The sequence below is a fragment of the Anthonomus grandis genome, chromosome 6 (assembly GCF_022605725.1).
Source record: "Anthonomus grandis grandis chromosome 6, icAntGran1.3, whole genome shotgun sequence".
Classification (NCBI taxonomy): Eukaryota; Metazoa; Arthropoda; class Insecta; order Coleoptera; family Curculionidae; genus Anthonomus; species Anthonomus grandis.
The window spans coordinates 31,854,890-31,880,907 of NC_065551.1; the positions used below are offsets into that span (position 1 = coordinate 31,854,890).

A 26,018-nucleotide genomic window follows, 5' to 3' on the forward strand; every position below is an offset into this window, starting at 1 on the left:
TTTAGAAATGTTTCATGCTTTTTTAAATGCTTATTTTTAATATTTTTATGCTTATAAATCCGCACTTTAGTTATTACTGATTTAAACCAGCTTAATAACTAATACTAGTTAAAAAATGTAAAAAAAAATCTAAAGAAGACTAATTTTAACTTAAAGCTCGTTAAAAAAACGACCGCATACATCCGAACTAAAACGAAGAATTTATCAAAGTGGAGGGCAAAAATATTTTTCGAAAAAACTTTAAATGGCTCACGTAAACTACGTATATCCTCCGGAGTTTTATGAAGGCGGGAGGCGAGGGTCGCTTGAATTAGGAACATAGGAAGCGACTCGGCTTGCGGTGGCCATTTAAAAATTTTTATTGCTCTTTTAACATATCGTGCAGCTGCTTCGACCACGTACGTATAGGGAAATGACTGCTGTTGCCCGTAAACAAAAGACATTGTGACGCCGAAACGATGGAAACTGGGTTAAAACGGACCCACTCGAATAACCTGTGTGATGTGTTGTAAAAATGTATATTTTGTTGCAATACCGAAGGGAGTAGTTTGAGGGTTAAAAATTTGAAGAAACTGTCAAATATCTGTGTCAAAGGCAGTGACTCTAGTTATTTTGTTGGAAACTCCGATATATTTATATAGAACTTCCTAAAACAGATAAAATATTATTTTAAGCTTATAACAAATAGCTTTAATAGACGAAAAATAAATTACTCCTTAGAGTGAAAACATGTTATAAGCTTTCCTACTGACTGCGCTTATTTGCACACTCTCAATACACATCAGATTGAAAATTAAATAACTTTTATGTCTAATCCCTTACAAGTTACCAGAAGATCACAATAAAATGATCTCTTTTGTTTATAGTAAGCATAACTAACTAAAAAAATATTTTTTTTTAAGATCAGGGTGTTAATAAAGAACGAAATGCGGTAGAAACCCAGAAAATATCTTTTTTGGTCTGATTCTTTAGCTCAGACTATGGACAATTACTATAAAATGCTGTTGAACGTCTGTAGTAAGCATAAACACTTAAGAAAAGTAGCATTTTAAATTATTACAGTGTGTTCTACTCCGAAAATAAACATTTTGACTGATAAGGGACTGAAGCAAGTTAGTACTTGAATTGCCAAATCTATAATGGATGAACTTTTGAAGAAGTATACTACCACCAATAGAAGCGCAAGCTTTTGACAAGTCGTAAACTGTTGCCTGAGAGTGGAAATTTTACTTAAAACCCTCCAGGATCTTGTCCGTGAGTTTCGCGTTAAGTGTTGATGTCTAAAGTCATATTGCCTAACATAAAACAACGAGAGATGTCGAATGAGAATTCGATTTTCTTCTCTATTTTCTATATCATGGTTTCATTTTATTAATATTGCCTGAATCGTCTGGAAATAGTGTTTTTCGAGTTTAATTTGTCTAATTATATCAGAAAAATATAACGTTATTTCTATTCCCCTCTAATTTTCAGACTGAGAGAGGGATATATAAATGAGAATTCAATTTTTTCCTCTATTTTCTATATCATGATTTCATTTTATTAATAGTGTCTCGATCGTCTGGAAATAGTATTTTTCGGGTTTAATTTATCTAATTAGCCAGAAAAATATCACCTTTTTCCTATTCCCCTCTAATTTTTAGACCGAATATATAATTAAATTTTTCCCGCTATTTTCTATATCATGGTTTCATTTTATTAATATTGTCTTTTTTTTTTGAATCTCTGGGCACCTGATCTATTGCCCGTTTTCCGCTTATCGTTGATTTTTGGGACACCCTGTATAACCTGCATTAATTATAAGAATATTTTATATTCTTATAATAACCCCTATTCTTCTAAGTTTGTAGAAAAGAGCTTCAATTGGTAAAAAAGAATTTACACTCCTTAATATGAAAACACGCTATACATTTTCCTACCGACTGCACCTATTTGCAAACTCTCGGTGCACAGCAGCTTGAAAATTAAACAACTTCTTCGTCCTTCCTTCTCTTACAAATCGCTAATAAATCTTATGATCTTTGTCGTATGTAATGAGTATAACTAGCTAAGAAAAATAATATTTCGAAATTATCATTAGTGAAGAATGAAGCGCGGAATGAACCTACAAATTACGACCGAGCGCTATAAAATGTTGTTGATCCTCTGTAGTATGCGAAGGTAGTTAAATCAAAATAACATTTGAAATTAATACAGGATGTACCTACCATTCACAAAATGAACATTAACTCCTGCCTGTTACGTACTAGAACAAGGTTAATAAATTGTCAAATCTATATTAGATGAGCTTTTGAAGAAGTATACTATGCTCAATACAATCGAAGGCTTTTGATAAATCGTAAAATTTTGCCTGAGAGTGGAAGCTGCACTCAAAACCTTCCAAAATCTTGTCACTTATATCCCTGACCGCAGTATTGATATCTAATGTCATGTTGCATCAATATTTAAAATATAAAACAATGAGTTTGTTAAAATTAATATATTAGACTTCTCAGTAATGTCTTAAAGATTATACCATAAATTGGCGATATATACAAGAAATTTGCCTTAAATTATTAATTCTTGGGGTCCACCTTAGACCCTGTTTTATATATCGGTATGACTTTTGCAACTTTAAGACAAAAGTGCTCTTTGTAATTGATAAGTTTGCTAAGAAAGCAATAGTTTTTTAATGGTTTTAATGAGCTTTGTATTATCAATCACATGATGCACCTGAGTATAAGTCACTGCAGAAAAAGCAGATCAGTACCGCAATTACTAATTAAATAAATTAAAGATTTCTGGAAAGTGCAGGCAGTATTTGTGCCAATGTGGTGGAAGCATTAACAAATGGCTTATTATAATTTCAAGCATTTATTTGACTTGGTGAAATTTCTTCCATATTATTAATAAAGGATTTAATGACTTTCTACTTGCTTGAGACGTATTACTAGCATTTTTTCTTAAATCAATTTTTCTTCGACACTTAATGCGGGCCGTTTCAGCAAACACTACGTAGAAATATTTCTGATTAACCTGCCCTAAAGGGCAAAATTTATCCCTAATATCTCTCAAAAAATCATCAAACCACTTTGAAGGCTCTGATTTTCTAGCTGAGTGAACTGATTTCCAAGGGCATCCACAAAGAATAAATCTATTGAAGAATCTGTCAATCCATTTAACCCGTAAGTCGAATCTTATGTTTCATATTGAATTAAGACACAGTGCTACGAACCGGTAGTTATTTTGCTAGGAACCCCTATATTTTAATGTAAAACTGCTTTACAAAGACAGAAAATCAATGTACGTTTGTAGAAGGTGTAGAAAGTAGTTTCAATTAAGAAAAAAGAAATTACTTCTTAGTAGGGGATTACTCTATCAATTTTGCTACCGACTGAGCCTATTAGCAAACTCTTAATACACATCAGCTTGAAAATTAAATAACTTCCTGTAGGATCCATTCAATCCCAATTTATTGAATCTACTGATCTGTAGAAATAGAGTAAAAAGTTTTTTATAAAAGGTGCAGCATCACCCATTCCGAAGGAGCCCTCCTTGAATTGACTGACACATATGAGGATGTGGGAATGAATATTTCTAAAGAGATTATCCAGCGAATTATCCTCTTAATTTACAAATCAACTCGATGAGACTGCCCCTGATTAAAATCACCAGTAAGATTGTATTTATCAGTAATAATTAGGCTGCTTTTGAAAATCTTCTAACCTATCAAGGAAATTGTCAAAGTAACTGTGAAATACTTAGTGGAAATTGTCTGAACATAGAAACAAATCTCATAATTAGGATTTCATTGCAAAAACAGTTCAAGCAACAAAAAACTCTTATATACCCTGCATCAATGAACATCAATTTTAATATTCGCAACGGATTCTTCAAAAGGGCTCAAAACCCGAAACATTCTCCCGCATTATTTCGCCGTTCTATCAGCACCGGGGCCAAAATAAGAAATAGAAACGCTAATCCGCATCGGGATAAGAACTTCCCTAATAAAGTTACAAGAATATGCAGTATCGGATGAAAGTTTCCTTAAACTTGCGGCTCCTCGTTCATGAAAAATTTATAAATATTGCATGAAATTCATATCGGGGAGCGCCGAAGGGGAATTTTTCTTTGCAACTCGTTGTGTAGTCGAACGTTTTCTTGTAGGGCAAATACGTGCACTTGTAAATTGATCGCGATGGTTTTTATGGGGATTTTTCATGAACCGAACGAGTAAAAGAGTATAATTTTCAAACAGTACTTACGAGAACAGTTGGATATTTCGTCACTAGCATCGTCACAGTCCACTAAACCGTTGCAGTACTTATGGGTTCCGATGCATTTGCCACTGAGACATTGGAACTCATTTTTCTTACACGGAGGCACCACTGAACAAGTTGTTGCTAGCAGGGTAGTCGCGGTGATTATTCTTAAAATCCTAAAAAAAAATTATTTTAATCACATTTTTGTACAACGTTTCGGCATCATAGAGACTTATCAAATGGTCCAATCAGCAGTATTACAGTATTTGTTGCCATTAAAACCTTGCCTTATATAATTCATCTTAACAGTGACTTTCCTATTTATCAAAATGAAATGTTATCACTGAGGCAGCGATTTTAATTACATTTGACCACGAACTTACTAAATATACGTGGACTGCTAATGCATATGGCCGTGATACCCAAAAATGACCAATGCCTGGTGGCCGCCATTTTTATAGCGGTTGTCTCCTTTTGATGTTGGTCACTCTGAACATTTTTAGTGTTGCCAACAAAAATAACGGAAATGAAGTTGACGTTTGAGTATAATAAAGTATGAGTAAATGATGCTTGGGTATATCGTCTGCAACAGGCGATATGCTTCCTCCTTATTTAACACGTGGATAATGTATCAAGAAAGAAAGAAGTAGAAATTTCTATCGTTGATTTGTATCATGTAGTATTGTTCTCTGCTTCTTTTTTGTTCCTTTTTTATTAGTGAATACACAAGTGGATCTGATGAGGCCTAGTATGGGCGAAACACGTGTAATCCTCTTAATTTAATTTAATAAATTTTAGACCTGTTACTTGGAGTTTGTTTTCATTACTATTTAATGTAAGCTGGTCTCATTGAGAAAACTATTTCTTGGAAATAGTTGCTTACTTAAATACCATATAGCAGGATCAAGAAGTGTGGTTTTGTTCACGTAAAATAGATTTCCCTTTTTGAGATATTTGGTTATTGATATTTTCGGGTTTGTTTGGAATTTGATTTGGATTTTTGCCTTTGGATGATTTCATTTTATAGAACTTGCAGAACTGCTTCAACGTAGCTTTTCGATAAATCTGTCCTCATCTTTAATTTACCTTAAATTTAATTAAATTAGAAAAAAAAAACCTAATCGGAAAATTGGTATTATTCTGATGGCCAGTTGTGCCTCGGTCCAAGAAATTTTCTCATTACGTTCAAACGAAAATTCCGGATCCGGATTTTCCAGGGAGGCGGCCCCTTTGCAGGTTTATCAAAGTAGAAACTCAAACAATTTTGTAGTGTAATATGGGTGCATCCCGAAATGTTCCTGGTGCAACGTTAAACCCATATTAAAAAAAAAAATTATTGGAAAAACTGGGGCGGAACAATGAGAAAATGTCCGGGAAAAATATGGAAAAAGTTACCCGGCTTGCGATTTCTTAAAAAGTGCTTATAATAGAAGGGAAAGTATTAAATATTCTTTTAAGCAAACGGCCAAGTGCCGACGAAAACTTCGATATCGGGCATCGAATCTTCTCATAATAAATATGTCACGTCGAGCAGGTAAAAGTTTTATTATTAAAGTTTTTTTATGTATATAAACTTCGTCCGTTTTACCTTTTTTTTTAATATTCACATTTTCTGAATTAATTGCCTGTCAGTTCTGATGCTGATATTGCCCGAGACGGAGGTATATGATGCTCAAAAAAATAGACAAGGGATTTAGAATAAAGATTCCTCGGTGACACCAGAAAACTGATGGTATTAATTTAAATTTTTAGTAGCACATCGGCAACGTCGCTGAAGATGATTCATTAAGTTTATTAATGACGCGAGTATGCTAGGTTTGCATAGATTCTTCACGCGACGTTGCCAATAGCTTATAATTGTCCAAAGTATTATATAGTTTCACAAATCATCAAAATAACTAAAAATATACTCATAATAATGTCCTATTGAGTCAGGTAACCTGTACTCCTGAATAGAAGCATATGGGAAATGCGACTTAAAAAGAACGTAATAGACTGATCCAGATATTGCCAAGTTTAACGCTCTAGAAACCGATCTAAGTGCAAAACATGCAGAGCTTAAGTAAAATCTGTATTGTTGTGATTCAGAGTGAGTTACTTTATAATTTTGAAAATACTTTCTCACAGGCTCAATTATTGAAAAGGAGAAAAAAATAGACTTTTTGAGGTATTTAGAAGAAATATGAACTTAATTCGTATACTTTATTAAGATTTACGTAAAATTTATTTACCTTAAACTAAATATAGTGAAAGATATCGTTAAAGATTTAAGTTCTTATTATTTCTATAAACACGTAAAAAAGTCTATTTTCTTCTTCTCTTCAATAATTGAGCTTGTGAGAAAGTATTTTCTAAATTATTTTTTTTTTAACCAACAAAATAAGTAACTCATGCAGAGCTGAATTTTTTGGATAAGGCATCGATAAAAGAGTCTTATTTTAGGTACTTGTCTGCAATAAGTCCCAAAAACTTAACAGATAACAGCTTGACTGGTGGTATAATGTTCGAAGAATTCGAACGTATTCATGTATGATAAAACTTTAGTTTCAGACAGAGAAGATTTGAATCGCACAACGATTATTAATGGTGACTGAGTCATTTGATGAATGTGGCTATTACAGAACCATCTAGATTAAAGGACTACTCTACCTCAGATTTCTTTAGAACAAGTAGAGTTTAGCTCAGGGTCGTGAGGTCAGTTTATGAACCTACGACAAGTGATAGAATATGTTTTGTTCCTTTTACTGCACCAAAGCCTTTGATACCGTATAATGAGGACGACTGTGGAGCATTATGAGTGAGATATTATATTTCTGAGCTTGTTATGCTAACTACAAACGACAAATAACATTTTATTGAAATCTATTACAAATTTGTAAGGATTTTCAAGCTGATGTGTATGGAGAGATTTGCAGTCCGTAGGAAAATTTATCGCGTGTCTTTATACTAAGGAATAATTTCTTTTTTGTCAATTGAAGCTGTTTTCTACACCTTCTATAAACTTAAATTATTATTTTGTCTTTTTTAAGAAATTGCAAATAAATATATAGGGGTTCCTAGCAACATAACTAGAGGCTTGTAGCACTTCGTCTTAAATGAATGTTAAAAAACGATTATGGCTTACTGGTTGAATAGATTCACAGACTAAATAGATTAAAATCCAAATCAGTTCACACAGCTAGAAGATCAGGGCCATCAAAGTGGTTTGATGATTCTTTGAGAGAAAAGAGCCTTTTAGGGAAATTTTAACCAGAAATATTCCTACGTAGTGTCTGCTGAAACTATATTGAACTACCACACTAAGTATCGAAAAAAGATTGATTTGAAAAAAATAGAGGCAAAAAAAACTTGTAACTGAACGCAAGAACAACTTGTCAACCTACGAAAATTTATAGAAAAAGAATACGAGTACAACGTACCAGCTATGTTTTATTTCCTTGTTTTCACCAAAGCCTTTGGATCATTCTGATTGATATGGGTGCCTCAAAATAGCTCATATATCAAAAAAGCCCTGTACGATAAGAATAGAGCACACGTACAAACAGAAGAGAAGCATGGCGAAGTCTTGTTCCATAAATAGTCATGACGTTCAAAATTAAGTTACGACTGTAGAGAGAAGTCATTTAATACGGTTCTATGTAGTCGTCATTAATATCCATTTAAGTAAAACGTGGATCGCTTGCTGATGTTAAGATTTGCGATGTGATTTGTGAACAGTATAAACAAAATAGAACCTTTTAACTGAACCTTGGGGTATCTACCTACAATAATCAAGGCAATATCAATATTTTTGACCAAGATATGCTTTGAATAACTAAAAAATTATATTTGTATCGAAATGACGATGGAGAAGATTATTTTAGCAGACATTTCAATTAAAAAGTTTTTTTTTACTTATTTTAAATTACCATAAATAGAAAAAATCAAAATTTCAACGAAAATCTACTTCCATTTAATAAAGGAATGATGTCTAATGCCTGATAGATTAATATTACTTAATGCCTTAAAATAGACTTTATGTGCCTAGAAGAGATGATTTTAACTAGAGCTTTAACTGTCTAAATTTTGTTTTCCTTTTAAGCCTTTAAGACTTATTTAATAATCGATTATTTAAAAAAAAATGCTTCTATAAATTGAAGAGTAGTGGGTCAATATTGTTCTTCTTTTAGCCGACTTATAGGTAATGAAAATCGGTTTACCCAAAAACTACTTAAGATAGAAAAATCTTGTTTCAATATATTTTGTTTATAAAAATCTACTTTTAAAAATGCTTAAAAAAAATTTTACTTAAATTTAACTATCCTAATTTTTTTTCATTTGAGTACCTTTAATAAGACGAAAATAAATTAACTGAAGTTAAGTTAATTTATTTTCGTCCAAGCAGTTAATGTCTTATTTTTAATAAGAAAAGTAATTTTTTTAATTAAAAAATTAATTTCTATTAAAAGAAAAAATAGTAATAAAACTTAATAATACGTCTAATAGTAAGAAAACTTAAAATTACTTAATGCTTTAAAAATGACTTTAAGTGCCTACAAGAGATGACTAATTGGAACTAAAAAAATACATGTAAATAAAAATAATTTTTTTCATTAAAATCTGCTTTATTGTCCTGAAATTCCATTTTTGAGTTCCTTATTTTCTAGATCACCTTATTTTTTTTTATTTTTTAAGGCATTTAAACTCGCATTCGATATAGAATGGACTCTTGTTTTTACGTTTTATCAATATCATTTTGATATCTGCTGAATAAAGATGGAACATTTTTAAATGACTTTAAACTTCCAAAATTAATATTTTTTATTTTAAAAAAATTAAAAATAAAACAGATTGAAAATTCTGCAATGGAAAACAATATAACGAATCCTTGAAATTATGAATACTTTTGCTGATAAAAATGATTTTAAGCTGCCTGATATATATGTATTTTTTTTATTTCTTGTAGTTATGGCAAATCAAGGAAAGTCTTGTTTCTCTTAATAAAAAACCGCTTCCAGGTTACATCGAAACATTAAGACTTCAATTCACATTTTAACAAACATATGCATTTTAGAACTAGAAAAAAATTAAAATGACTTTAACTGCCAATGAGTTAAACAATTCGAAAGGTGTTTCTCTAAAACCTTCAACTGATTTACGCAGTCGAAGGCTTTAGAGTAATCAATCGGGTGATTCTTGTTTAAATAATTGATTAATAAATAAAAATTAAGTGATATCGGAACAAAAGGAATGGGAGTTGTTGGTACTTTTAATATTTTATGGCATTTTTATAATTACAAAATAATTAAATTCTGAAAATTAGTTACTACTTTGCCATTGCTTTTAAACAATTATTATGTTTTAATTACAATTCTTTTACAATTTTTATGTCAAAAAATTGATTTTTTTATCTTTTCGATTTAATATTTTATATTTTCCAAGGTTATATAACTGTGTATGTAAAAATATTTTAATAAGCCTTGTTGACACGCTATATATAGACCAATTAGGAAAGTGAATTTTCAATATGTTCATGTCAATAATTTAAGTTTCCATTTCCTTATTTCTTATTGTTTTGTGATTCAGAAAAACTTTATGATACGCATATCGTTTGGTGAAAATTCGAGTGCAACTGCATATAGTTTAATGCCATAAGACTTCCTCACTATTTGTAGTCCATAGTCTTAAAAGTGCAGACACGTGCCATACGGAAACCTCAAGCCACCATTACCCGTTCAAGCAATTAAATCCCGTGCAGCACACTATTTCTCCTACAGTTTAGCTGATACGGTAAATTTCGCTTAATTAAATCGGATCAATTTACATTGTCGCCAGTTGTAAATGGGGCTCCCCGTCATCCTTGCAAAGGAAATGTACAAAACCATTAGTAGATTTCTATACCTATGAATGAACATCATTATAATTAAGAATACAGCAGTCATATCCAATTAGGTTATGCCTTTAAAACGAAGAATTAACAGCGGTTAACGCCGTCTTTAATAGAAACCATAAAAGCGTTATGAGCTTTTCAAATTGACAATCGATTGGGTGGTTTTGTTCCTCTTACGTGCATTGTCTCGCCCTATTACTGAACATAATACTTTGGAAGAATCCTCGCTTTTATTATGGCTTTATTAATAGAGGTTAATAGCTTTCCTTTTCCTTACGTAAGAAATGAATTAAAATTTTATAACCGCTTAAAAACGTATAATGCAACATTTATATTCATGTCTAGGGAACATACTTCGTGCCCCCGAAAGCTTCCCTAATATTGGGTTCTTCTGTAATTAAAATTTAAAGCGCCGGCTTGGAGTCGGAGATGCTTATTAAAATGCTCATTTTCCATGGGGTGTGTGTGTGTGTATTAAATTCAATTTTTTTTGCATAAAAAAATGAGAAATCCCAAAGCAAATGTCCCATAAAGTATATTATACGAAAAAATCTGTTTAAGGAATACTTATGTAAATGCAAAAACATAAATTCGGAAAAATATAAAGGAAGAGGTGGTCCAATCATCATTCAGAAAGGGTGTGTAAAAAGATAAAGGCAGATTTTTGTGGAAAACCTTTTCTCTCCTTTGTCGGTTCCCTTTCTTTTTTTTAATATTTCAGTAGGGTCTTGGGGCGCACAATATAAATCGCTTTCTCTCTTTCTTTTTCATTTTATATGAGTTTTTTCCTAATAGATAGGTTGCCAGTTTTATAAACTGATAAAAATAAGGGAAAATTGCATTCAATTTTAATCCTTTAAATTCTGGGTCAGTGTGTACACGAAACTATAACTAATATAAATATTTTTTAAATTATCGTCAAACGTAAAAATTAACGGTTTAATACTTACAGGAATATTTGAAGTGTGATAGAAACTAAATTTTTGTGACTCGTGGCTGCATTACTAAACAAACAAATAAAAAAATCAAACTTTAATACCCTGTATCTTTCGCGGTCATTTATAGTCGACGCACCCTGTAATAATAGAATACCAACATTATTCTTTTATGCTTTAATTTGACTACTATGCCCCCTTGAAAATTTAATCACCCTAAAAAGCCCATCTGATTGCGCATACTGTGTATTTACTCTACTCGCAATGGAAACAACCCTTTTTGTTCTAAACACGAATAATTAAACAACGATTTTCGTTTGAAATTTCAACTAAACGGTATTTTATTTTGCCGTTGTTTTTTTGCGCAATATGCATCTATAAACGATGACAATTGGATTTTTTTTTAAGTAAGAGTCACAAGAACGCGTAAATTAGGTCAAATGCCTAGAATAAAATTTAAAGAAATATTGCAAAAAATCCCTGGAAAATTTTTAAAAAATGGAAATATGTCATATGAATCAAGCATGAACCCCTAATTATAAATCACTTTAACCTTTAAAAATAAAATATAAAAAACTAAATATATTACAAGAACATAAAAAAACTATTTAAAAAAATATCTGAAATAAGTGAGAAAATTACATCAAATATCTGGAACACTTGAAAAATCATTTTAAATCCCCACGAAAAAATAAAAAAATAAGTCACAGGTAGTGTAAATCAAAATATAATACATTAAATTCTCATTTTAACTGCTCATTAATAACAATTCCAAGATATTTAGTGTATAAAGTTTCTTTAATAATATCGTTAAAATTTTCAATATGTGTATCAAGTGAGGACGATCGACTTCGGTTGAACAGAAACCTATAAGTTTTTTATACATTAATTGTCAATTTAAAACTGTCAAACCAATCATTTATTTTGGACAATTCAATCCATGTTTTCTCTTTTACAATCTCCAATGACTTAAAGAGGAAAAATTACTGCTGAGTCGTCCACGTACAATCTTAAGGATCCATTATCAGTTTATAGATAAGAGTTTATATATATGGGATAAAATGTATTGGACCCAATTACTGATATCCCGTTATGGTTCGGTGTTTTCGTAATGTAGGTAGCAAGCTGCTAGTATAGTATAGTTCGATTTTGGAAAAAATCAATTTTAGGTGAAAAAATCGATACGAGGGGGTATATCCGAAAAATGAAAAATCCCAATCTTTGGAGGTCGATATCTTGGGTTCTAGGGGCACTATCGAGAAAATACCAACGGTTTTAACTTAGATTCGTCTTTTTAAATCAAATAAGACTATTAACAAGATAGTACCTCTCATATTAGCTGAGATATCGCGTTTTTAGAGCCCAGTTTTGGGCTCAAAAACGAGGTCGAAAAATAACTTTTTTCAAATTCTCAAAGTGCTCTCATTCCCTCAGTTCTGCTCAAGTCTTCAATGAGTCTGAGTTCTTTTGTACTTCCCATATGTACGTAGTTTAATGGCGATGCATCGTCATTTGAAGAAAAAAAACTTTAAAACACAAAGTGATAAAAGCAACGGTCCAAGTTAATCAAGATTTTTATTGAGAATCAAGATTTTTAAATGATTGACAATACTTGAAATTGATCTAATTTATCCAAAAACTCAAACAACCTACATGTTTTAAAAAATCTGTAATTCAGTATAAGTATGCTATTTCTCTACGAGAAATTGATCCTTATTTCCAGTGGAATTCTATAAAAGTAGTGGAATCCAGTTTCTCAAGTAAATCATCAATTTCAAAGACTTCGATGAATAATGATTATTCTATTGTCCATCGCCATGCTAATTATTAAACAAAATTAAATCGATAGATTCATATATGGATCTTGTTGAAGTAAAGCTATTGATCTTTTTAGAAGATTCTTACTGGGACCTATGGATTCTTCTTTCACTTTGCTTATTTATCTCATGTTTCCTTATGCTAAAATACTTAACTTACTACTTTATGCATCATGTTTGATAGAACGTTGAAGTTTCTCAAGGAAAGATTGATAAAACAAGACTTGACTTCATGAAGAATATTGTCAAGAACATATCCCAGAAACTCGTCAATAGTTCATCAATCAGTTCATGATCAAATATACTTACATAATTAAGGAAGAAAGATTAAGGAATATTGATTTTGGGTAGTGCATTAAGGTCCATCAAACTATAAAAAAAATTAAAAATTCTCTTTTTATTTTTTAGAGACTGATAAAATAAAATAACATAGAGGTTTTTATAATGTGGTGACGATACACAAGACCCATATTCAAGGTGAGAACGATCCAGAGTAAAGTAAAGGAGTTTTATAAATTTTATATTTTGAAAATCTCGGTGTATCTCTTAATGAAAGTCCAACATTTGTAGAAACTTGGACACAGCTGATATAATATGAGAGGAAAAATCGATCTGGGTGCCTAATGTAATATCTAGAATAATAAAATAAAATGAAGTGAAATACCCTTTGCTTGTATATTTTGTTTCATTACATCCTAATTGTTTACTGGCCCTATAATGGGATTTCTATGTTCTTATATACCTGTGATATGTGTTTATTTGGTAAGCGTTAATGTGTTTCTCCAACATTGCCTTTTTTCTGGCTATTGATTACAACGCTATGGCATGCGTGCTATCATTACTGATATTTTTTTGTAAGAAATACTTTATTAAAGACTTATAGCACCCTCTCTTTCGTAGAGCTCTAAAGATAGATTCAATATAATTCAAAATTTTGGTAAAAAATAAATAGTTTTCTTTTGCACTTGACCAATTTACCCACAAAGGAGTGCTGCTCATATATTATAAGGAAAAAACTTCACTAGTAACCTTAGTGATGTTTCTAAGAGACTAAAAATAATTTAAAAAATAAGAAGGAAATGCGTACGAAGTTTAAGTAGTCGAAACATATTTATAGTCTAGGAAAATTTAAGAACATTTCAATAATAACACATAACCTTAAAACTGGGAATGAAACTTTGAAAATTCACGTTCCTGATCGGTCTGTATATTACGGGTTCATGTTTAAAATATAAATTGAAAAAAAAAGAAGAAAATGTATGTGAGGCCCTAAAATTCCGACAAATCGAAAATTATGCCGGTCAATAAATTTTAAAGCATACCGCAATATAAGCAAAATTCAAATTTAAATGACAAATGGGGTCGTTAAACACGGCGTGCAAATAATGGCAAATTTCACGTACTTACTCAATATATATCGACTGCGACGGGGAATTTACTGGGGGCACGATTGCAATATTACTTTTAAATTATCGCCGGCAATTAAATTTCGGTCCGTTATCCTTAATTCAGCGTTTTCTTAATCTCGGTTTTCGGGATCGGCTATATTAGCTATCAAACTTTTTTTTAATATATAAAATCGCTTCCAAACTAAAATGCCGATCCGGCGCCATTTTTAATAACGTTTTGACGTAAATTATTTTTTTTTTTTTTGAAATAAGAAGTTACCCGCGAAAAAGAGCGGAGCCGTCCACAAACTTCCGAACAATTTAATACCGCCCGGTTAAAGTTTCGATAAAATTATGTTGGCCAAACAGGTGAAGTTTAATTAGGGAAGTTTTTATTCGTACGCCCTTGGCGATACTAAAACTTTTTGAATTAATTACTTGGATTCGGGCCAAATTGCCGACTTAGTCTCCCTTATTTAGCCGAAACAAATGGGATTCGGTATTTGCGGCGAGTCGCCCGGCTATTTTCGCGCAACTTGGAAATTTGACAACGCATACATTATACACTTTATAAGAAAGAAATTATTTATTAAACGCTTAATTGCCAAATGCCATCTATAAGTGAGCAGTGAAACTAGGTCCATTTATCATCCGTTAGATGCAGAAATCTGTTTTTTTTTTTAAGGGTGTAGAAGACTATTTTTATGATTTGCCAAGAGGTCGCGCTGATAGCATTTTATCAAAATGCTCTGTCAACAACAAATTACCTTACTGTTCTTATCCTTCTAATCCTTATTGCTGCTACGTGTAAACCATATAATATTATTCTGAGCTGACAAGGTAAAAAAAAGCAATTTGTTTTCGGGCATCCTTACCTTTGCTTAAGACATCAGAGAAAATTCATTAAAAATAAACTAACAATCTCCAAAGAGCTGCACTGCACTGAGATACCAGTAATCACTCGTAAACTAATACTTTTTCACATTTTTAGCAAACGCATTTCTGACAGTTATGCCAGTGAGTGTATTTTATGAGAAGTAGATATTTATATGAAATAATCTATTCTAAAGGAGTGGCATTACTATTTTGCTCTTAACACTGTTTTGTAATATGCCAAATTTGACAGATGTCATTTTTAGTTTAAACGTGTTGCTTGTCAAAACTGTCAAAAGTCTAACCGAGAGAATGGTTATTAATTAACCACACCCTTAATGTCAACAATGTCACTTTTGACAGATACAGTACTGCCAAGTGATGAATTATGATTTTCAATTTTCTTTCATATTCATTTACCACTACCAATGTCAATGTCAAAACTCTGATTTGTCTTCTTAGTTATGGTGTGGTCCGAATTTAAGTTCTAGTTGTTAATGATGTTACTGATATTACTTGACAGATGTCATTGAAGTAGTCAATAGAATATCAATATAAAGTTTATATAAATTTGATTTTGAGAAGAAATCAGTGAAAAACTGCGAAATTGAAACTGACTGCTTAAACTGCTAAGTTTAACTTGCGCTTTCTGTTGCCGAATCAGGCATCTAGAAAATCTTGGAAAGTTACTTAGTTGATTTTCCCAAAGTTTCTCCAGGAAATTCCATCAGCGGTTTGCTTAAATCTTATATCTTTTGTCAATTAAATTAAAAATTACTATAACCTATAATTGTAATACGTCACGTGGCATCGTTGCTACGTATAGAAATTTCAATTTTTAATCTTAACATCAAAACCGCCACATTATTTGTCAAATTGTACTTTTTTCTAATAAATAAGATAAAATAAATGCTTTAAAATAAAAGTCAATACTTGGAAACACTGTGCTTGACAAACATGAAACATTACAGTCGAATTATAGTTTTAACTAGATGACCTAATGACAGCATTCATTTCTCACACCAAACAAGCAAAATAACACTTGGCAACCCTGTGGCTGTGACATTGTTGACATACATTAAGGGTGTGGTTCCCTATTCAAATTTTTTTTAATTGTAAATCTGTGATACAATTTTTTTTGACTTCATAAATGATAATGGCACTCCCTTAAATTAAATATTTCATATAAATATCCATTTACCATAAAACAAGTAAAGGAGTAAACGTGTTTGAACTAGAAATAAAATCTGCCAAATTTGACATGTTAATAAAATGTGTAAAGAGTGAAATACTTATAGCACAACAATATATATATTTAATCCATATGTAAATATCCATTTCTATATAAAATATTTTGTCAAGTATATTTCTATATAAAATACACTTGGTAATACTGTGTCTTTCAAAAGTGACAATGTTGACAATAAGGGTGTGGTCAGCTATTAACCATTTTTCTAGTTAAACTTTTGACAGTTTTGACAAGTAGATGAGTATGTACAACACGTTTGAACTAAATCTGAAATTTGTCAAATTTGCCACATTATGCGCACGTGTTAATAGTAAAATAGTAATGGCACTCCTTTAAATATATTTTTGATTCTAATAGCCATTTATCATAAAATATAATACAGCGTCTGACAGAAGTGACATTGTTGACATTAAGGGTATGGTCATATTTTAACCATTTTCCTGGCTTGACGTTTGACAGCTTTGACAAGCAGATAAGTATACATATTTAATCTAAAAATAAAAGTTGAAAAATTAAATTTGCCAAATTTGTGTTAAGACTTATTAAGCCCCAAATAGTCGAACTTCAAACTTATTACTGAAAAACAATGCACGAAATCCAAAGCGCCTTATCTAAAGTAACTATCAAAATAATATATGGCCCGACCATATATTCCCGCTCAATATCATCTACACAGGAATGCAATTCTCCTCTCCCAAATTGTACGACTTGTATTCCTATACAAATTGCAGTTAATGCCATAAATTGCGAGACACAAACTTGCAGTTAGCGTTTTCTGCTCATAATTGAACTTATTTGGCAATGTTCCTGCTATTTGTAGGGCTCCCTCAACCCTTGGGGGGCCCATAGGGGCAAAGGGAGGATATATTACCCAATTGTTCTCGCGGCAATGTGAGTTAAAAGGTTTGTTTGTTGCTAAATCGAGATCAATCGCACGGAACAACCAAAAAAATAAAATCACCGTCGGGATTTTATTTGAAATTAAAATTCCCCTGAAATGTTTAACCGGGTTATTTTTATTTCATCCCCGACGAACACGAAACACAATCCGTTATCCAGGTATTCGGAAAAACTTTAATTGAGTTTTAGTTACGATACCTTTTACGCTGTTTTTCTCATTACGATCGAATGGGAAATTCGTGATGTGCGCGTTCCGGAATATCTTCTTTAATCCTAGAACAATCCCAACCGACATATTCCCTTTACAGTGAAGTCATAATTTGATATTTTATTGAACAGGTCAGAAATACTCTAATAGCGAATGATATTATAAGGGGCATTTAACCGTTTGTAATAATTTTATATAGTTAATATAATAGTGGCATTAATATTTCTCATCTTATTCAAACAAACAATCAAATTAAAACACAACTGTCGATCTGTTAATGTCACTGTGGTTGCCAATTGAGGCACCAGGGGGCAGGACATTTAAAAATTTGAATTTTTAGCGCGAAATATTTATTTTAATCAATTTTTTCAAAGTAATTTACGTTATAATAGAGATAAACATCTTTCGTGTGGCGTACACACTATTTCACGTTCACACGCCGGTATTAAAGATAATAATCAGTTTTAAAAAGCTAAACTTGTAATTTTTCTAATCGCCTATATGCAAAATAAGTCGCACTCGCAAAAAAAACTTAATTACACCCCCACGGTTACTAAATAACCGGGCAATTAAGTTATTTTTTGTCGAAATATTCCCTGAAAAATGCCATTTGATCCGTCGCAATGGAAAAAGATGCAGACAAAAGCTGCATTGTTTTAGATATGGAAGAAATAAATATGTGTCAAAACACAAATGTAAAATGTACGACGACAATTTTGTTTTGCGCGAATAGCGATACGCTTTTGATAAATAAAGTTGTTTCGTTGTCAAGCCATGTGTGTGTACATACATCCATGGATAAAGCATGGAGTTGGATAATGGAAAATATGACAAACACGATCCGGTTAGATTTTAAATTTGATTTTCATACAATGCTTTTATCTTATCAATGTCACGGGTATCGAAGTGATATATTAGCGAGCAGACTAATAATTTCTGTTTTTTTTTATTTGTGTTTGTTGCAAACTGATTTAAATTATATTATAACGGTAATTTTATTAGACACTTGTTTCAGTATTATTTAATTAATCTACAAGGTGTCGAGGAAAATGAGACTTTTCAAAAGCCTAACACATTTAAAATTTTACACAAATTGCTTCATAAATTCCGTCAAATGCCTTTTTTTGGTCTTTATCCTCAATTGTTAAAAGAAGATCTTAATATGTTCCAGCAATGCGATTAAGTAATAAATAATAAACCTTGAATTAAAGTTATATGAAATTTACAGGGAGACAATTTTTTTTTTATTTAGAACTACCGACGACCAAAGTTTTTAACACTAAATTTAGTTAACAGCGAACCACTCCCTTAATATATGTGTATCAAAAATGTCACGAAAATGTTGCCAACTGTTGCGTTTTAGTTTTAGTTTTAGTTTTAGCTTTAATCTTATTTATTAAAAAAATAGTATCATTTGACAAATAATGGGGCGGCTTGGACGTTAACGTTAGAAAATCAAATTTCTGTACGTGGAAATCACGCCACTATTGGTCACAATTATAGGTTATGTTTGGTAAAATGGCGTATGTTTCTTAAAATGATTGACTATTTAATTTAAGAAAACCATTTATGAAATTTATTGGTGGAACTTTAGGGAAATCATGTTGTTTTTCTTATTACGCCCATACGCGGAAAGTTTGGCTGTTGTTAGTAACTACCTAAGATTTTCTATATCGAGAATTGGGCAAAAAAACGTACAAGATGGTTAATCTCAACCAGGCTGGTTGACAGTTAAATTAATAGAGGTTAAAAAGCAAATAATTATTTTTTTTTTAAATAAATTTTAAAAACGTTAATTTCATATTGACAGCTGGTTACTTTGCTGACATCTGTCAAGTAAATGAGCTGAGTTGCACTGCATTAAACTACCAGCAAATAATAATTTGACTTCGCAGCACATCCTCACTAAGAAAACAAATGACAGTTTCGACATTGACGTGTTATGCTTATCTGCTTGTTGAAACTATCAAAAGTCTAGCTAGAAAAATTGTTAATAGCTGACCACGCCCTGTCAACAATGTCACATTTGACAGAGACTGGTCAATTTTATCTTATGAGAATAGATGCTCATGATGAAATAATCTATTTTAAAGCATGCTATGTCTATTTAATCTTAAAACTTGTAACATGCCAAATTCGACAGATTTCATTTATAGTGTAAACTTGTACTCATCTGCTTGTCAAAACTGTTAAAAGTCTAACCAGAAAAATGGTGAATTTTTAACTACATTCTTAATGTCAACAATGTCACTTTCTCCAGACCCATTGTTGCCAAATGTATTTTATAAGAATTGGATATTTATATGAAATAATTTATTTAAAGGTGTGCTATTACTATTTTATTGATAACAGTTTTAGTGAGTTTTTGATGGTAACATGTCAAATTTAAAAGATCCCATTCCTAGTTCAAACGTGTGTACTCAGCTGCTTATGAAAACTATCAAAAATCTAATCAGAAAAATTAATTATAATTATAATAACTGACGACACTTTTAATGTCAACAATGTCACTTTTGAGAGACAAAGTGTTGCCAATTGCATTTGACAGCAAACGTTTGTACTCACCTGCTTGCCAAAACTGTCAAAAGTTTAACCAGAAAAATAGTTACACCTTTAATGTATGTCAAGAATGTCACAGCTACAGGGTTGCAACTGTTATTTTCCTTGTTTGGCACGAGAAAAGAATTATTTCATGAAGTAAGGTACTTGAGGGGAATAAGGCCTAGCTAAGAAAAAAATTGAATAAAGTGAAAGACTGTAATGTCAATATTTAGTTTAATACACCAAAGTGCTTATAAGGTTATATTAATTTTAACAAACTTAAAAAAATAATCTCTAAAAAAACTAGAAAACAAAAAATAAATATTAAGAAAAATAACGCAAATCGGCCTTATTATCCGATGGAGGTTTAATAAAGCCTATACATAAAAATGGCACAACTCGTTAATTGGGCGAAGTTAAGCAGCCATAGGGACACTCAAAATCATCCATGTCATTGACTGTTAAGGCAACACATTCCTCATGGTACCATTTAAGACATTTGCTGCACTGCCTCATATCGGCCTGCCTGTCTTCCTCACATCCATGGCAATACCATTCGGTACTTAACTTTTCCCTGGAGCTTTCAATATCTTTATTCAATTTGGCACGACTTTTGTTCTCCTCGGTAAAAAGATCTCTAGTGGCTGGAGTTCCTTTGTAGTTTAGAGCTTTTTTTCGATTTTTTTTAGGTTTTTCATTAATTTTTACTGGTGTGGGCAAAAGCTCATTAAAAGAAGTGACTTTTGTTGTTCATCTCTTTAATTCAGCAAGAGGGATATGGTCATCAGTCGAATCCGAGTCAGAAGAGTAAACATTGGAATAGGAAAATTTGCCAGGCGTGTTGGATGCCATTCCACACGGACCAGGTTGAGGAGATTCAGGTGGACGCCTGTTTTCTTTGTTGGTATCATTCGGTGCCGGTACGTCTGAGAGAATTGAAGGAGCAAATGCTATTTCTGGAATTGCCTCGGGATTTAATGGAAACAGACCAGTAGCCTTAAAACCATTTATAATGTTACTATGTGTCATGCATTTAGACCAAACATTTGAAAGTATGATGTTAAAACGTGATTTGGTCAGCTTTTTGTTAGGATTCTGATCCAAGAATAATAATACCTCATTATCCTCAAATGAACGATATACAGATTTGTCGAGGGGTTGAAGCTCATGTGTTGTATTCGATGGCAAACAGTAGAGATCTATATCAAGTGAGTCTCCAACATCAACAATTGACAAATCAAGATGACAAGCTGCACCATCAAAAACTAAGAGGCACCTTCCTGGACTTTTGTATCGGGCTAAGTGCTTCAGGAATTCTTTAAAAAGTTCGTTAGTCATGTAGCCTTTACTTGATTTTTCCACTAGAGTTCCTGGTGGCAAATTATCATGTAATTCTGGCTTTAGCCTCTTTCCTTTAAAAATAATAATGGAAAGTATCGGTATTCCAAGGGCATTGACACATCCTGCAATTGTCACACTCTCTGCATGTTCTGACGATTGAAAGTGAACACGTTTTACCCCTTTCTTAGCTAAAACGGTTGGCTGGTGGTGAATAGTCAAGCGGCATCCTTTTTCATCCATATTATAAAGTCTTTCAGGGTGAATTATATCAAGATCATCATACATTTTCCCTATTTTTAAAAAATGATCATCAACTATAAATTTATTAAGTTTTTGAGCCCTAGCTGGATTCATAAACTGTGCTTTTCTTTTAGAAATTACAGGATTTCTCTTCATAAAAGCCTTTAGCCAGTCTTTACCAGCAAGTTTTGAAGTTGTATTAAATTGATGAGCAATTTTATTATCTTCGCAGAATCTGAATACCAATCGACGAAGGATCCGTGGAGTCACAGGTAGACCTATTTCACTAAATCTTATTATTCTTTTAACGAGATCAGCTTCTTGTTCTTCTTTTAAAATAGATTTACGACCTAGTCTTTTTATTAGGATTCCATTCTAAACATGATTTCTAATGGTTCTTCTGAGAATATTAAACCTTGCCGCAGCCCCATATGTACTCAGAGTACCGCGTTGAATAGATCGAACTGCTGATATTAAATCCTCCTCGCACCAAGGTGCTCTTTTAGGAGGCAGGATGTTAAAAATCACTGAAAATAAAAGGAGAATAGTTTAGAAGCTTAATAATATGTTAATAAAAACATTAATTTGTCATAAGGATAATAAGGCCTATAGCTTATTTTTGTAGGCCTTATTACCCATCTATGACGAAATATTATGTAAATTATGTCGGCCAAATTTAGTCTAATAAACTATTGAAATCACAAAATATAAAGTCTAACCAAAATATCTGCAGTTATAAATTAAAAATACAATTATAAATACTAAAAATACTTACGTGTTGGAACTTACTGACGCCCGAAAGCGAGGAACGCGGGTAGTCCGTTCGAATGTCGTTTGTAAATAGACCAATAGGAGACGCGGACCCAACGCAATCGATTTGCGATTAATTTAAAGCGGTTTTTTTGAATATAGGCCTTATTACCCGACAGGCCTTATTACCTGCAGGTACCTTAATCTGATTAAAAGTATACATGGCACCAGTGTCAACTAAGTTGGATAATTTGTTTAGTTAACTATGACACTATCTTAGTTCTTTTTTTTAAATTACCATTACGTAAAAAGTGATGCCAATACAAAAAAAAATTAATTAAAATATGCCAAACTTAAGACATTTAGCAAAATCTCTATACTCCATCTGCTACCAGAGACAACCAATGGTTATCTCTGCTGCTACGTAATTTGTTGTTGACAGAGCATTCTGGTAAAATGTTGTAAGCGCCATCTCTTGCTCCAAATGGCGTAGCGAAAGAAGATTTCCAAGAAGAATTATCATCTAGTTCTAGATGATGATAAGCTTCAGCCATATCAAAAACTGAAAATACTCTTTACGAATCATATTTGAGCATACCCCTTTAATAATTTTTTTACAAACTGAATTTTACGAAGGATACGGGCATTAAGGTCTTGGGGGTCGAGACATATTCTGATCTTACCATTATTGATTTTTAATATAAATAGCAATTCTATTAAACTCCCAAAAACTAAAAGTTCAAATATCCCTATCAACATGATACTCTTGTTCAGCTACTATTGTCCAAATTAATGTGGTAATGTTGAAATTTTGATATCAACGGCGATTCTCCTAAAATCCTAACATTTTTGAAAAATGGTGAAATCCTTTAAGTGAAAATAGTTTGATTGCCTAAAGCTCTCAATACTATTCAAACACCATAAGCATATAAAGAAGTAACCATCACATCCATTAAGGTGAAGATACATATAGCAGTTTTTTCCCTATAACATTGCAAATTTATTTATGACTCGAACAGTTTACGCATAAAATCCGTTATATATATTGTATAAATTTTATTCAATTTGTATTTCGACCCCGTATCCAATAAATCATCCCGAACAAAACCTCAGGGCGGCTTTTTTCATCAAAAAAAACACACACACACAAACACAAAATCCACACCGTTGCGATCCCACAATAAAAACAAGTTCTATCTGTGCGTTTACCTCCGTTGAATACACAATGTTCGATAATAAATCAAATGTGAAATTGGACATTTTTGGATAAGGAAATATAACTCTACCCTTCTCTAGATCACCTAACCGTATTGAAATTTGAAAAAAAAAATGGATTTTGCATCTTGATTTAATAAAGGTTAAGTCGCATTGCACCATAAACTTAAATACGTTTCAGATTACCGGTTGGGGGTGCTGTAGCTTGATTAAATCATTAAAGGAAGCGTGTAAACTCAAATTGCATTTTTGACCACGCAAACAGTAAACCGTAATCGTATGCAAATTTAAGTGACCCACACGAGCATAAAAGCCAACATTTGAACGGTAAATTATTTGTTTATAAAGTTAATTACCAAGAACTACTTATCTGTATTTACATATTTTATTTTTGAGTTTCTATTGCAATTTATTTATTAATTATAGTCTCCGTCCGTACTCTAATAGAGAAATGCTCCGAGTATAACATAACTCTGCACATGGCGTTCGTCGATTACGAGAAGGCGTTCGATTCTGTCGAGACCTGGGCTGTCCTGAACGCAATGGACGAGGCAAGAATTGACACAAGATACTCCAAACTTATAAAACACATCTACGACAACGCAACACTACAAGTGACCATCAACGAAGAAGCATCAACAAATAAGGTCAAGATAGAAAAGGGGGTCCATATCCCCTAAGCTCTTCACGATGGCACTGGAAAGCTCGTTTAAAAAGCTGCCAAGGGGAAATAAAGGTATCAACGTAGATGGAGCTCGACTAAGTCACCTTCGATTTGCTCATGATATTGTTGTCATTAGTGATGATATCAACGAGCTAAAAGATATGTTGGAAGAACTGCAAGAAACATCAAAACAAATCGGACTCAAGATGAATCTAAACAAAACCAAAATAATGACCAACGAACAAACAGTAATAACTATAGAAGGGAATACATATACCTAGGCCACGCTGTCAGACTAGGAAAACAAAACCAAACAGCCGAAATATCCCGGAACACAAGACTTAGCTGGGCAGCATTCGGAAGACTAGGATACATTTTAAAATCCCAAAGCATCCCAATTAATCTTAAGCGGAAAGTCTACGAGGCTTGCATATTACCCGTTATAACTTATGGACTCGAGACGATGACACTGACAAAGAGGAGCGCAGAAAGACTCAGAACAACCCAGAGAGCCATGGAGCGTGCCATGCTGGGAACTAGCTTAAGAGACTACATTAGAAACGATGAGATTCGAAGAAGGACAAAGGTAACGGATGTTATGAGAAGAGTAGCCGAACTAAAATGAAGTTGGGCAGGTCACGTTGCAAGGCAAGACCCATCTAGATGGACTAACAAAATCATGCAATGGCGCCCAAGAGCCACAAAAAGAAATGCGGGAAGACAACCAACGAATAGCAGGGAGAAACTGGCTCCAAACTGCCCTAGATAGACAAACATGGAAAGCACTGGAAGAAGCCTACATTCAGGAATAGATACAGGCTAGAGAAGAAGAAGAAGTCTGATGCAGCTTGTTACACAAACAAGATAGGCATACTTTTATGATTACTGGATCTCAGATCGGTTTTAATAAAAAAATTAACATTTTTGGCATTTGTTTCTACCGTATCTCATTCTTTATTAATTGCCTCAATTGCGTGGAAATTATATTTTTCTTACATAATTAGGTTCATTACAAACAATGGTTATCATTTCATAATGATCCTGTAAGTTTCTTGTATATAATTATGGCTTAAAATTAATTAAATATAATTTTTTTTAAATTTTAATTTCTAGGACATACTAAGATAATACCTTTTTTTAATTTAGGGTGGCATTTAACCCACTTTTTGCATTAAATATCGATCTAAAATTCTATTTTTCTTAACACTCATATATTAATTAAAAACAGGTATCCAATGGAATTAATTAAGCAATTTGTGTGTCAACTTTTAAATGTATAGGTTTCATGGTTTTTGACTTTTGAAACAAACATATGTAAACGAACTTTAATCATCGAATCCTTAGAGCGTATTAGCACTAAAAGAAATTATATATTTTATTGATATTCTATATTGTCTATTGTTGCCGATTCTATCCAAAACTACAGGATGTTACTATTTTTATCCACTTTGATATTAAGTCTCTGCAACTAGTAAAACATGTAATATCGATTACAGGTTATACCAACTGTTCAATAAATACGTTTCATTATTCCGGACGTACTTAGAATACTATCTAATCCCTAAAAAGAGGTCTACAGGAAGTTATCGGTCATACTAAGCAATACACCTAAGAATCTGTTTTTGGCTAATAAATACTCGATGTGCATGCGACGTACAGCCCCAGAGCTGAATACCGTATAAAATTCGTGAGTGTATAATAGCGTGGTATACACAAATTAGCTGATTAATTTTCATTATCACCCTAAGATTCCTAATGACATAACATAACCTACCAAGCCTCATCGA

General features: G+C 32.3%; 1 protein-coding gene across 2 annotated transcripts in view; it reads right to left on the minus strand.

The window, feature by feature from the left end:
• LOC126737632 (uncharacterized) overlaps positions 1-26,018 on the minus strand; it is a 161,252-nt gene that overhangs the window by 116,522 nt on the left and 18,712 nt on the right. For both annotated transcript variants that reach the window (XM_050442608.1, XM_050442609.1), the window contains exon 2: positions 4,245-4,417. In XM_050442608.1, coding sequence (XP_050298565.1) covers positions 4,245-4,417 — 173 coding nt within the window. The remainder of the gene's footprint in view (positions 1-4,244; positions 4,418-26,018) is intronic.